The sequence below is a fragment of the Emys orbicularis genome, chromosome 1, assembly GCF_028017835.1.
Source record: "Emys orbicularis isolate rEmyOrb1 chromosome 1, rEmyOrb1.hap1, whole genome shotgun sequence".
In the NCBI taxonomy this organism is placed as follows: domain Eukaryota; kingdom Metazoa; phylum Chordata; order Testudines; family Emydidae; genus Emys; species Emys orbicularis.
The window spans coordinates 62,139,145-62,154,141 of record NC_088683.1 but is presented as its reverse complement, the minus strand read 5'-3'; the positions used below and the strand labels follow the sequence as shown (position 1 = coordinate 62,154,141).

The window sequence follows — 14,997 nt, the reverse complement described above, 5'->3', positions numbered from 1 at the left end:
ATATTCAGACAAGGTACTCTGACAAGGCCTTTGAATAGACAGTGTACCAACACTCGAGGGGCTCAAATGAGAAATAAAAAGTAGTGTGACTATTGTGAAGTTATGAACAAGCCTTTAGTTTCTTGATTTTTTTTTTTTTTTTGGATGGATTTAAAAAAAAAATCTTCTACTATACCAGGGGAATAACTTCTGCATGTATTGCTTAGTTGGTAGCATCACAGTTTCTGGGTAACTGCACCTGTATTCCCCCTTCATGGTCCCTCTAGGGCACACACGTAAGATTTTCTGCTCCCAGCTATCACCTCTCTTGGGTGAAGACCCACGTGTCTCTCCCTCCTGACTGGAGTTTTAAGACTGCACATCTCCCTGCCTTACACTATATTCCCAGCAAGCCAGTCTGCTTAAAGACTAGTGCCTCTGCGTTTGCTTTCTTTCCAACGGCTATGAAAAGTGTATTGCCAAAGGTTACAAGCTATCAACCTGCTCTTTCTAAGCAAGCACACTTTTTCTTAAGATAAAAGCATTACCAAAAAAAAAAAAAAAAAAACCCCCCAAACAATAAACAGATTTAGACACACACTTAGCATACCAGGAATCGTGCACCAGTCTTATGGGGCCCGAGTAGGCCAGTGTCTTTCCATCCTTTCCATGAGGTCCTCCCTTTGTCCATTTGCTGCTTCAGAAAGAAGCCATAAGTCATTTTAGGCTCCTCCTTTTATATCAAAAGCTCTTCCTTTTGTTTCCTACCCTCTGGAAACCCCAGCATGAACTAGTATATACAAACCACCCCAGGGGGTGGAACATCTCTGGAATCTAAGTTTCAGTCACTCACCTTAATCACACTCCTCCCCCCCCCCCCCCACTGTTTTTAGTTCCTGTGGTAGCTGAGGTAACCCTCCCCCATGGAGTAGAACACAATCATGCATGAACAGTTCACAACTGTAATACAAGATGGTCCTAAAAAGCACACTACATGCAGCACTCAGTTGCTTCCCAGAAGACCTGAGTTTGTTGGGAATGACTTAAGATAAACCCTTCTTCAATAAAATGCAACTGATTGCAACCCCACTTCAAACCTGCCATATTTTTTTTTTTTTTAAAGGTCTACACAGCATAACTTATTGAAGCCAAGTGTGACTAGGAGCTTCTCCTTTTCCTCCTTCGCTTCTGCCTGCTGGAATGTTACATTTCTGACTCCTTCTCTAGTGGTTTTGGTGCCATTCCGTAGGTCTTTCTAGAGAAGATAAGTCTTGAATCAACAACCAATTCCACTGAGCATGTAGCTTTTTAACAAAGTATCTTACTATCAGCCTAGCTAAAACAATCTGTTCACTTGTGCAAATTCTTCTTTGTTCATGAACCTTTGTATTGGTTGGTTTTATCTTTTATCCAAATACAGTTTGCTTATTTCCACAAATTTTAGGACATATTTAAGTACATAAAAACAACACTGCAAGCTTTAAGCGTGCTATGGAGGTCATTGCTCTAATGAACCACAAAAGAGTTTTAAGGTTTAACTCCTTTAGGGCTCACACATTTAACTTGTAAAGGGGGACTAAAGGGTTCATGTCCTACGTTTTCTTTTGTAAGATTGGTTTAACTTAGAACCCCACTACTTTTCTTGTTTATACTGCTTTCAGCACTGTGGTATCTTAATGCCGAACACAGCTATGAGATAAGGGGCTGGGTTATATCCTAGTTTATGAATCAATAGAATGCGTAAGGCCCAGATTGCCCCTCCTGTAGGGAAACCCACAGGAAGGAGTGAAGAATGTTCCTGTCTAAGTTCTTTGACTCTTTATCTCCCCCTCCCACCCACCCAGCCTTCTTTTTTGTGGGTAAAGGTGCTGTAGTTTGCCCCCGGCAGAAGCAGAGGTACAGACTATAAAACCTTGCTGTTACCAGGAGACCTGGGCAGAGGCACCCTACCATTACTGCTGTGGGGGAAACGTGCAAATAGGGCTTCACCAGCTGGCCACTGTCTGCCTTAAAGGAGGAGCAGTTTCATGGCAAAGAATGCTACCTAGGAGTCAATGCAACCTCAGGGCTGGGGGGTAGCTGATATCCTCCCTTCTGCTGGTACTTGGTGATATTATAGCTTTATATCTAGAGGCTTCAGCCAGACTGGAGTACCATTGTGCTAGGCACTGTACAAACCTACAGTGAGACCATCACTGCTCCAAAGGGTTTAGGGACCTCAGGAGGTCATCTAGTCCAATCCCCTGCTCAAAGCAGGACCAATCCCCAACTAAATCATCCCAGCCAGGGATTTGTCAAGCCTGACCTTAAAAACCTCTAAGGAAGGAGATTCCGCCATCTCCCTAGGTAACCCATTCCAGTACTTCACCACCCTCCTAGTGAAAAAGTTTTTCCTAATATCCAACCTAAACCTCCCCCACTGCAACTTGAGACCATTGCTCCTTGTTCTGTCATCTGCCACCACTGAGAATAGTCTAGATCCATCCTCTTTGGAACCCCCCCTTCAGGTAGTTGAAAGCAGCTATCAAATCCCCCCCATTCTTCTCTTCTGCCGACTAAATAATCCCAGTTCCCTCAGCCTCTCCTCATGAGTCATTTTTGTTGCCTTCCGCTGGACTCTTTCCAATTTTTCCACATCCTTCTTGTAGTGTGGGGCCCAAAACTGGACACAGTACTCCAAATGAGGCCTCACCAACGCCGAATAGAGGGGAATGATCACGTCCCTCGATCTGCTGGCAATGCTCCTACTTATACAGCCCAAAATGCCATTAGCCTTCTTGGCAACAAGGGCACACTGTTGATTCATATCCAGCTTCTCGTCCACTGTAACCCCTAGGTCCTTTTCTGCAGATCTGCTGCCTAGCCACTTGTTCCCTAGTCAGTTGATCTTGGGGAGGTGGAAGGCGTGGTGATTTGTTTCTAATTTCCAATTGTAGAATCACTTCTGCAGCACCATTGTATTCAAATTCTGCCCAATCATGTCTGTTCAACCTCACTGAAGACAGTTGGCATTAGCTTCATTGTTGATGCATGAACCAAAAGGGTCATAGCTTGATTTTTTTTCATAAGCCAGATTGATGCTATGAAGAACATCTTTCATATTACGGTAAACAAAACTGATCTGCACGTTGATGCAAATATGAAACCCCATAAAGTCATTTATATTTTTTCCCCAAATACAGTTTCCCTTTAAACCTGTGATTGTCAATTTTGTCAATGGATACAATGCCAGAGAAGTATGACTCTTCTAGCACAATAAACAATTTTAGAATCAAATTATTAATAACATCTAGTGTTTCAAAATCAATGTGTGCCAGCCACTTTTTGGGGGGTGGTATGTGTAAGTGTGGTACCTTAATCAACAGATCTATGCCATGTGTCAGTCATATCTAATTATATTTTCTGTCTGTGAAAAAAGTGAAGACTTTCAGTGTAATGGTGTTAGCTGTGGAGCCTCCACATGGAAAAGGGAGAAGAGAAAATGTATTTTTTTCTGGCTAGTGCACCAACAAAATTGTTTAATGAAGATTCAGTTGAATGCCAAATTCTACTTGGGTTACTCCTATGCTAGCCAGCTGAGCGCAAATGGGGTATAAATGAAGGCAGAATTTCACTGGCAGGATCTTTGTTACTGATGTGTGACACAAGCCAGAAAGAACACTGTCTGGCATTCAGATTGCAGGGTGTGTCGTTTAAAAAAAAAAAAAAAAAAAGTTTTATAAACAGATCTTAATATCAGCCTAGCTAAACAGAGCGAATGTTTGAGTCCCTTTTCAGAGTACACTAATCCAAAAAGCATGTTGAAGAGATTGTTCTTGGTTATGCATTAGAATGTCTTTGTGACTTGTTTGCAGGTTTTTGTTTGTATTTTGTGTTTGAGAATGAGGAAATTCATGAAAATATAAACAAGGAAATTAAAGGGGGTAGGTTGTTCTGAATGGCTATCAACCAAGTTATTTACTTTGGAAACACTTTTAACATCTCAGCTAAGAGTTGTAAATGGGTACATATGAGTATAGAGGGCTTTTTTTTTTTTTTTTTTTTCTTTTTTTTTTTTTTTCTTCTTTTGGGTGGGGAATAATAGTACGGCTTAGAAATAAAGCCAAATCTCATTTCAGAGAACTTGAGCTGTGTCTGTCCTTGGCTTGTATTCTCACGTACAGCCCTTGGTAAGACATAGAGCGATCAACACCAGCATTTGTTTCCTTACAAATTTCTATCTTGCAGGAACATTTGGAAAGTCTCTATGGAGGCCTCAACTGGACTCTTTTTCGAGCTGTAGGCTGCCAGCAAGTTGTCAACCAAAAACCTTCCATAATAATAATTCTCAAGCCTCTTTGGACTTTGATTCAGAGGCAGAGGAAGATAGAAAGGACAGGACGGTTTCTCATGAGGAAAACAGCATTTGTACTTACAAACAGGCCTTTGAAAACTTTAGGACTCCTACTTTCCAGTCTTACGACCTGAACACATAGCTGCTTTTGGAATGGCCGTTGATTGATGGAACCAAAGAAATATTTTTGACATACTACCTCAATGTGGAGCTTTATTTAAAAGGGGCGGGGGGGGGGGAATCCATGTTTTTAATGGAGCTATGAAATCAGAAAGAATGGATACATTTTTATACAGATAAAACATAATTGCCAAAGTGTTATAAAATTTTATACAGGGAACACATTCCTTAGAGAAGTACTATATTTCTAATTATTTTATAGCTTTGTTTTATGCAAATGGTATCTCCTGTAAATTAATGATGTAAATAATACTATGTATATTTCCTGTCAGACTTCATTTTATTGAAATGAGTACTAAAGCATCCTAAACTTGTACCAATATCTGTACCTTTTTATGAATGGACGTTCCATGCTGTTTGCAGGTACCATGCATCTTATTTGCACATCACTTTTAATAAAATATGCTGCCTTGTGGTCTTGAGACACAGTAGAGTATGAAGAATGCAAGGTGGAGGTATGTTGATAGAAATTGAAAATGTATGTTGTGAATATAACCCTCTGGCCCATATCTCATCAGTTTGTCTAAAATGTAGAGCATATAGATTCACCATATTAGATATCCGCTGCCCTTAAAAGTAGTTCTGGTCATACAGCTTCCCCAAATTGTCCCACACGCACACAAGACTGGCTGTCTAGTCAGCTGTCTAGCCATGTGAGTGTACAAATAACTTTAATGTACACCTCTAGTGGTGGATATGCAGAGTGGACACACAAATACACAGCAAGCAACTTAGTAAAAAACAAAAACAAAAAAAATTCGTCCTAGACGTTTACCTGGTGGTATCATTCTCCTCTAAATAAATGGTTTGAATATTAAATATTTCCCAGATATTCAGTGCATGTCAGATTGTGTTTTCCCCTATGTTTTCTCGGCTGCTCCCCCAATCACTTCCACACCCAGTGTAATAAGGTAACCAGTGTACAAGATAATTCTTCCTTGGTTTACCTTCTGCTGCTCTTGCATTTTTTGACTGCTCTCTTCTCCATATAGATAAATGTGAACTGTACTTCATTCCTCACTCAAGTTGAGCAGTTGTTATAAGTTTGAATTCTTGCTAGATTAAATTTAAATTGAGGAGCCCAATATTATTAGCCGCTCTAAGCCAAAGAAAGACACTTACCATGTGATGGTAATTAAGACTAAATGAGAATTCTCCCTTTTGTTTTCCTCGATACAGATGTCCAGTATTTTAAAAAGCTGTGAATCCTCTTGTCAGCAATGTATTAAAACAATGTGCCTTCACAAGTTTTACTATTACAGGACTTAGGTTTTCAAATCTGCTCACTTTGAAGGTGCAAATTTATATAGTTGTCAAACTTACTTTTAAACTAAATTGAAAGCAGCTGTTAGACCAGCACATCATAGACAGTTTTCAGAGGATACGTCTAGAGCAAAAGGTTTCCCTGCCTAAAGTAGCTGAGTTAAGGGCTTTTTGTTGTTTGTAGCCAGAAACCTGGTATGCAGATTGCAGCGTAATTTCCCTCCTTTAATTTAGGCGCCAGTATTAGAGACAGGAAGTTAATCCATCCTTAATCACTGGTGGTCTGAATGTAGAGAATGGATTTTGCATGCTTTAGTTTATCATATTGCCAGATTTTCTGAATCTGATTGTTAATTTGCCTTCATTGCAGCCAGATGTGGCGACGTGGTGACAGACATTGGTATGGGTATTTGATGATAATTAACTGCATTTTTAAATATATTAATTTTTCCTGAGTTAAGCACAAATCTCTAAATCAATAATGCTTAAAATCTTAAAATAGATCCACTCACTAAGTCAATAGTTTTTTCACTTCTCTAGTTTTTCTCCAAGTGTCATAACTTAGATCTCTAACCAGACATCATTTCCCAAATATCTAGAGAAAGAAAGTAAAAAACCAAACCATTTTTAATGCTGTTCATTACAAAATAAAATGTTATGTTTAAAAATCCAAGTTAAAAGGCTGTGACTAAAAACAGTCTTTGGAAGCATGCTTTTTTTTTTTTTTTTTTTTTTAATGTACAAAATGAGAAAAAGACAATATTCCTTTCCTTTTCCACTACTTCAAATATTTTTATGAATTGAACTGTTAGACTATATGAATTCCCCAATCCTGCAATAACATAGAACTCATTATCAGGTCCAGGCCCACATTTTAATGCTTCCCATCTGATGTAAAGCTATTTCAAATGGTATCCTAAAAATACAGGTATCAGTATTTGTGGTGTCTTTTTTTTTTTTTTTTTTTTTTCTCTTGGTAATTTAAATATCACTAACATGGGAATAAAAATCCTTGTCTTTGTTCTTACAATGACACATGAGTTTTAATGTCTAGGAAGTTGACTATACTTACGATAGTGTAATGAAATGTCAGATGATATGCTGACATTTTTGTAAATTGCGAGACACAATTTTTAATAGTTGGTTTTAACATTGGAGGTGTAACCGAACTGGGCATTCAGTGTCTGCAGATGTAGTGTTCATTCTGAGATTCTGCCTGTTTTTATTACCCACTTAGGTTCTGGATTCATTTGGAGGAGCTTTGGAAAATTTGCCTCGCCTGACTAATCAAATGGCAGCGACTGAATTTGTTTTCATTTGAGAAAGTTAACACTGCCATTCAGGGCAGGATTTCAGTTTCTTTCAAAATAACGTATATCTAATCGCTAGTCCTGAGAATTATAATCCTGTCTGCAGTCTTGATTTTCCACAATTACAAGGGCTGAGAAGGATGGGGTGGAAAAATAGTTACTGATTTCAGCTGGTTTCCTTTGTCTGTGTTGGTGTGGCTTTTGCCCTGGATATAGAACAAAGATTCTTTGTGGCCCCCATAACTTAATGCTGGACAGAGGGCAGGTGTCCATGCTGATTCTTCTAGCTTTTTCAGCAGCTGTTGATAATATCTGACCATGACTAATTTGTTGGTCTGCCTGCGATCCCCAGGAAGGGAAGATAGTGATGATTGTGTGATTTGGTTTGGTTTTTCCCCTTCTCTGCAAGATAAGAGGTTGATTTGGGGTAATTGCTCATCTGCCCTGGGGGATCATCTTGTACAAATTTCTGCCAAATTTTGTTCTCTCTTCATCCTGGCGAGTGTGTGACAGACCATTAAGGCTGCACTGCTATCAATCTGAAAATGATGCATTTGTCGCTTTTTTGCTGAATGAAGAAAATGTAATGGCTGAAAGCAGATCTTGGATGAGAATGGATGCCTGAGGCTCAGTCTAGATAAGACAGGAGTGATGCTGATTTGGTGACAGGAGACAACTAGCTTGCGGGCAGTGATTGTGTCGAAGGAGGTTTGTTCAATCTTTGTTAGAAGTTCCGTGTTAGACCTACTTCTGGAACACCTCTTCCTGCTGGCATCCCAGATAGCCAGAAGTACCTTTTACCATCTGCCTTTTGCCATGAAGATTTTAATAATTGTATTGCCTATGTCCATGACTAGCTCCATTGCTGGCAAAATGGTTCTCTGGAACATTTTTGTCTAGCACATGGGATATTTATGTTTTATCAGCCAGTACCTTGTAACAAAGATACATTTTAATTTTTAGGATGAGGCATTAAGATTTTGTTTAATAGTTTTATAAATAATTGTGGATCATTGCGGGGAGGGATAGCTCAGTGGTTTGAGCATTGGCCTGCTAAACCCAGGGTTGTGAGTTAAATCCTTGAGGGGGCCATTTAGGGATCTGGGGCAAAAATCTGTCTGGGGATTGGTCCTGCTTTGAGCAGGGGGTTGGACTAGATGACCTCCTGAGGTCCCTTCCAACCCTGATATTCTATGATTAACACCACTTCTACTTGGTTAAATGTCAGAAGAACCCTGTAAACAAGCCAAGCCTTGTTTCTCTTTCTCCATTGTAATTAGCTACTTTGCTGGCTTAATCAAAATGAAGTGCACTTGTACATCTACCTCCTGTGTGCTTGTATGCCAATATCGTTAATAGAACCTTAGGTACCAGAGTCTGGCTTCTGCCATATCCCGATGCTATTTTTTATTGGTGTAAACGGCTTTTCCCATTAATCTTCCCCAAGGAAAAGGGAGATGTAACCCTCAACATCAGGGCTATGTAAGCTAAAGAATGAAAGGTGTCAAGAGCACCAGCAGTCTCCTAGGGATTTGCTGTAAGCGGAGAAAATTTAGTGTACTCTGCCTTGGCAAAAAGACAAAAACTGGATAAAGTAGCATTTAAAATGAGTTTAATTTTACATAAGTGTGGCCACACAGGAAAAGTAAAATGGTGCCAATGATGGAAAATATGACTAATCAGGAAACAGTATTAACCCTCAGGCTAAAATAATATCTTGACCTTACGGTCCTATAAAGTGATGGACTGGGTTTTTGTTTTTGTTTAGTTCTAATGTACCTTAAGTATAGTGGTATCCTGTGTGTATCCTTAACCCAGAACATTCTCCAGAAACTTCATCTAGAATAATATTCTTACTTCTAAATTAAACTTAGAGTGGCTATAGTTGTTCCAACCTTGCAGAAAATGTGTTTAAAATGGACCATTCTACCTAAGAGCCGAACTGAAGTAAGAATGGCATATTGCACAGTCCTCTCTCAAATTGGCCAGCTGAGGAAATTACATAAATTCTATAAAGCTTGATCTACCTGAATTGCTTTTTTGTGTTTTGTACTAAACTACTGGGATGATGTCAATCTGATTGAGCATTCCCAAGTACCATTATCTGTTCCCGCCCCACCCCCCATCAATTTTCTTCACATTCAAGTTAAGTTCTGGGGAGAGAGAGAGAGATTCACAGAAACTGGAGTGAGTAGATCCTGGAAGGGTATCTCTCCTCCCTGCCCCCCAATCTTTACCCTCTGTCCAACAGTCTTGGACCTCTCTCCTCTGACAAAACATTCCTAAATGGAAAAGATGGATTTGTGGATACATTTTTCAGAGATTACAAAGAATCTACTGTACAGACCTGGTGAGACTATTTATTTATTTATTTATTTATTTATTTTATTGTTAATGAGGCCTTTCACAAAGGAGGAGTTTTGACTCTATGTGGGCTTCTTGTTTAAGTTTCATAATTTCCTCAGGAAAAAAGTCTGCTTTTCTAGGGCCAGGTGCTAGATACAGGTAAGTTACATTTACTCTCCCTTCTGAAAAGTAGTAATTTTTTGTGTGTAACATTTATCTTATCTGTATCTTTAAGCATGTTGCTTATTTCCAATTCTTTGTAAATCCTCCACAGCCATATGCTATTCGGAAACAGTGGAGTCTAAAGTGGACATTGTTTTTTCTCGCTTCCCCCACCATTCTTACAGATGTTGCAGTAAATCAATTATAGGACTGACATAGCGTTTGGCTGCTTGACAAATGTTCCATAATAATGCAGCTCAGTAAAATGTGGAATTTTTGAAGTACCGTGTGTAACATTTTCAGTACAGTTGTAAATTCCCAGCCATGTCAGTACAGGTGGAGAATAAGTCATAAATAAAGTTTGTGTGCTATTCCTAAAGAGTTCCCTAGCTGGTTGACCGGTTCCATGATTTAATTCAGCCACTTTAAAAAAAAAAAAAAAAGCCTTGATAAAATAATAATTTTGCCAACAACGTTTGAGAGAGAGAATGTGCTGTGCAAACCAAAGCAACTGCAGGCATACTGTATTTGTTTATAGAGAAGAACAGGTTCAGGCTAAGCCTGGCTAAGCTTCCTGGAAACATATTGGGTAACGATTGCATAGCCATTTCAGTTACCTGCAGTGAACTTCAGCATGGCAAGAGGTATGATAGTGAATACAATGCTGTCTTAACATTTGTATTGGTTAATAATAGGAATTATCTTGTGTCAACTTGTTTGTCTCAATATAAAGCCAGTTCTTGCAGCTGGCTCTGCGAAGGTGGACCCCCATTAACTTTAATGCATCTATGCACTGATGTCAAGGTCCATCCATGTGGATCTCCGTCTGGGAGTGGGAGTGGGGGTGGGGGCTAAAATAGGCAGTAAATGATTTCTGAAAATCTTTTGTTTTCCCTGCTGCCTAATGAGTTGGAGTTTGAATGGTAAATGATTTGAGTATTTCATGTTATCAGAGATGGGCTGCCACACTCACTCATCTGTAAATTTAAGCAATCAAACAGGAATTAGAAATTGACTTCAGCTGTGAAGTTTGGAACCAAATGAAAACTTCCCCTGAGTCTGAGGCCTGGTCTACACTAGGAGGTTATGTCGAATTTAGCAGCGTTAAATCGAATTAACCCTGCACCCGTCCACACAACAAAGCTATTTAGTTCGATATAGAGGTCTCTTAAATTTGATTTCTGTACTACTCCCCTCGTTGGGGAGTAGCGCTAAATTCGACATGACCATGTCGAATTAGGGTAGGTGTGGATGCAAATCGACGCTAATAGCTCCGGGAGCTATCCCACAGTGCACCACTCTGTTGACGCTCTGGACAGCAGTCCGAGCTCGGATGCTCCGACCAGCCACACAGGAAAAGCCCTGGGAAAATTTGAATTCCTTTTCCTGTCTGGGCAGTTTGAATCTCATTTCCTGTTTGGACATCGTGGCGAGCTCAGCAGCACTGGCAACGATGCAGAGCTCTCCAGCAGAGATGGCCATGCAATCTCAGAATAGAAAGAGGGCCCCAGCATGGACTGATAAGGAAATCTTGGATCTGATCGCTGTGTGGGGCGATGAGTCTGTGCTTTCCGAGCTGCGATCGAAAAGACGGAATGCAAAGATCTACGAGAAGATCTCTAAAGCCATGGCAGAGAGAGGATACAGCCGGGATGCAACGCAGTGCCGCGTGAAAATCAAGGAGCTGAGACAAGGCTACCAGAAGACCAAAGAGGCAAACGGACGCTCCGGATCCCAGCCCCAGACATCCCGTTTCTACGAGGCACTGCATTCCATCCTAGGTGCGGCCGCCACCACTACCCCACCACTGACCGTGGACTCTGAGGATGGGATATTGTCGACGGCCGCTTCCTCGGACATGTTAGCGGACGGGGAAGATGAGGAAGGAGATGAGGAGGACGAGGCAGTCGACAGCGCTTACAACGCTGATTTCCCCGACAGCCAGGATCTGTTCATCACCCTCGCAGAGATCCCCTACCAACCGTCCCCAGGCGTTAACCCGGAGCCAGAATCAGGGGAAGGATCAGTCGGTAAGTGTTTAAAACATGTAAACATTTATTTTGAACAGAACAGGAATATTAACAATGGGTTTTTCATGATTAGTTTGCCCTAGGCGCGTAACGTTTTAGTCCTTGCCAGTGCAGCTACTGCAAAAGAAGGTCTATATGTCCGGGGATAGAGCTGAAATCCTCATGGGACATCTCCACAAAGCTCTCCTGGAGGTAATTGGAAAGCCTTTGCATGAGGTTCCTGGGGAGAGCGGCCTTATTGCGTCCTCCGTGGTAGGAAACTTTTCCACGCCAGGCTATCCTCAAGTACTCCGGGATCATTGCCTTGCACAGCATGGCGGCATACGGCCCTGGTTTTTGCTGGCTTTCACACAGCATGCGGTCTTTCTCTGTCCCAGAAATCCTCAGCAGAGTGATGTCGCTCATGGTGACCTGCTTTGAATTAGGGGAATGTTACTGTTGGGACTGCTTGCCTGTTCCTTTACAGAACTGTAACTGGCAGTTTACAGCCACGCGGTGGAAGCGGGAGAGGGGCAGCATACAGGGATCTTTCCCAGGGACAGCCGCGAGGGGGTGGGACAGGGGCAGAGTTCATGCTTGCCGGATTGCCGGCAGCAGGAACTGGCCAACGCTAGGAGCATTGCTTTGAACGTGAAAGGAGGGCACTGCTATAATTTAAGTTTTTAAGCAGCCAAAAGTCTATGGCTTACCATGTCAGCCTGCTACCCGAATTCCGCTGTCCTGCCCCGCTTGTCTGATCTCCAGTGCAAGACCCCAGGCACTGAATGCGAAGGCCGAAAATTCGACCTTGTCCTGAGTGCGCATGTGATAGGTGCTGTGCATGGTCTTCTTTACAGAGAAAGACTATGTTCATTGTTCACAAAAAATTATCTTTGTGAGGAATTCACTCCCTTTTTCCCATCCCACAGCTACGACTGTTTCCCGACCTACCCTGGCATCCCCCTCCCAGAGGCTGGCGCAGATTAGACGTAGAAAGAAAAGGACACGGGACGACATGTTCTCAGAACTTATGGGCTGCTCCCGAGCCGAGGTGGCCCAGCAGACCCAGTGGAGGGAGAACATGTCCCAAATCCATTGATCACACATTGAACGGGAGGAGAGGTGGCGTCAGGAAGACCAGCAGGCGACTCAAACGCTGCTTGGACTAATGAGGGAGCAAACGGACACGCTCTGGCGCCTTGTGGATGTTCTGCAGGACCGGAGGCAGGAGGACAGAGCCCCGCTGCAGTCTATCTCTAACCGCCCTCCCCCGCCACAAAGTCCCATACCCCCCTCACCCAAAGTCCCAAGAAGGAGGGGCGGCAGGGGCCGTGAAAACTCTCACTCCACCCCTGCAGACTGCTCGAGTACCAGAAGGCTCTCATTCCCCAAAATTTGATAAGTCCTTTCCTTCCCGCCTCACCCAAGCCCCCGTCCCAGTTTCATCCCCTAACTGTGTAGTTGCTAATAAAAAATACGTTTCTGTTAATTATTGTTTCCATCATGTTCTTTTACAGGAGAGTGTGTTTGAAGGGTGGAAGGGGGTTGGTAATTGGAGAGGACAGTCACCTTTACCAGGGTACAGACACGGGGGCAGGTTCAGCAGCAGGTCACACACACATTGCACCCCGGTCAGTCTGGGAGGTGGTTTTCATGTTCTGTGTGGGGGTGGGCTATGTGACTTTGTGGCGGGGGAGGGCGGTTAGAGATCTTATGCAGCGGTCCTTATCCTGGATCACAGAGCCACGCAGCAGGGGATCTGTAACCGTCCTCCCCCGCCACAAAGTCACATAGCCCCCACACACAGAGTCCCGAAAAGGAGGGGTGGCAGGCTCCGTTGAAACAACCAGTCCAGCACTGCGGACCGCTCTAGGAGCAGGAGCCTGTCATTCCTCGAGTTTATAAGCGTTCTTTCCAACACTACGCCCTCTCCCCACCACAGTCTGCGTCCCAGTTTCAACCCTTTACCGCGAAACCCGTAATAAAGACAACGGTGTTCATTAACAAAGTTCCATGTATTTTATTTTTAAACGTTTGTTGGAAGGGGGGGGGACGGGGTGAACGGGGTATGTAGCTGCAGAGGATAGTCAACATAAACTGGGTAAAGAAACGGGGGCAGGTTCAGCTTCAGCTTCTCTTTAAATAAAGTTAATAGTCACAGGTTACCCTGCTCACTCAGGAACCTAGCTTTCAAAGCCTCCCGGATGCACAGCGCGTCCCGCTGGGCTCTTCTAATCGCACGGCTGTCTGGCTGGGCGTAATGAGCAGCCAGGCTATTTGCCTCAACCTCCCACCCCGCCATAAAGGTCTCCCCCTTGCTCTCACACAGATTGTGGAGCACACAGCAAGCTGCAATAACAATGGGGATATTGGTTTCGCTGAGATCAGAGCGAGTCAGTAAGCTTCTCCATCTCCCCTTGAGACGTCCAAAAGCACACTCCACCACCATTCTGCACTTGCTGAGATGGTTGTTGAAGAGTTCTTTTTCAGTGTCCAGGCCGCCTGTATAGGGCTTCATGAGCCAGGGCATTAGCGGGTAGGCTGGGTCCCCGAGGAGGATTATAGGCATCTCTACATCCCCAACAGTTATTTTGTGGTCGGGGAAGTAAATACCTTCCTGCAGCCATCTAAACAGACCAGAGTTCCTGAAAACACGAGCGTCATGAACCTTGCCCGGCCATCCGACGTTGATGTTTGTAAAACGTCCCCTATGGTCCACCAGTGCTTGCAGCACCATTGAAAAGTAGTCCTTTCGGTTAATGTACTGGCTGGCTTGGTGGTCCGGTCCCAGGATAGGGATGTGAGTTCCATCTATAGCCCCACCGCAGTTTGGGAATCCCATCGCAGCGAAGCCATCTATGATGACCTGCACGTTTCCAAGGGTCACTACCTTTGACAGCAGTAGCTCAACGATTGCGTTGGCTACTTGCATCACAGCAATCCCCACGGTAGATTTGCCCACGCCAAAGTGGTTCGCGACTGACCGGTAGCTGTCTGGCGTTGCAAGCTTCCAGAGGGCTATGGCCACTCGCTTCTGGACACTCAGGGCTGCTCGCATCCAGGTGTCATTGCGCTTCAGGGCAGGGGACAGCAACTCACAAAGTTCCATGAAAGTCCCCTTCCGCATGCGAAAGTTTCGCAGCCACTGTGATTCATCCCAGACCTGCAGCACTATGCGGTCCCACCAGTCCATGCTTGTTTCCCGGGCCCAGAATCGCCGTTCCACAACATCAACATGACCCATTGCCACCATGATGTCCTCGGCGCGGGGTCCCGTGCTTTGTGACAGGTCTGTGCCACTCTCAGACTTCAAGTCCTCACCGTGCTGCCGTAACCTCCTCGCCCGATTTCTCAGCATCTGCCTCTGGGAAAGGTGGATGATAAGGTGCGAGGTGTTGACAACGGCCATAACTGC

The 14,997-nt window shown here is 43.3% G+C and overlaps 1 protein-coding gene across 1 annotated transcript in view; it reads left to right on the top strand.

The window, feature by feature from the left end:
* The window catches only part of LRIG3 (leucine rich repeats and immunoglobulin like domains 3), a 48,484-nt gene extending 43,513 nt beyond the window's left edge, over positions 1 to 4,971 (top strand). Inside the window, exon 19 of the mRNA XM_065405894.1 lies at positions 4,207 to 4,971. Within this exon, the coding sequence (XP_065261966.1) occupies positions 4,207 to 4,454 (248 nt within the window). The 3' untranslated portion in view covers positions 4,455 to 4,971. The remainder of the gene's footprint in view (positions 1 to 4,206) is intronic.
* Positions 4,972 to 14,997: the final 10,026 nt, after the last annotated feature.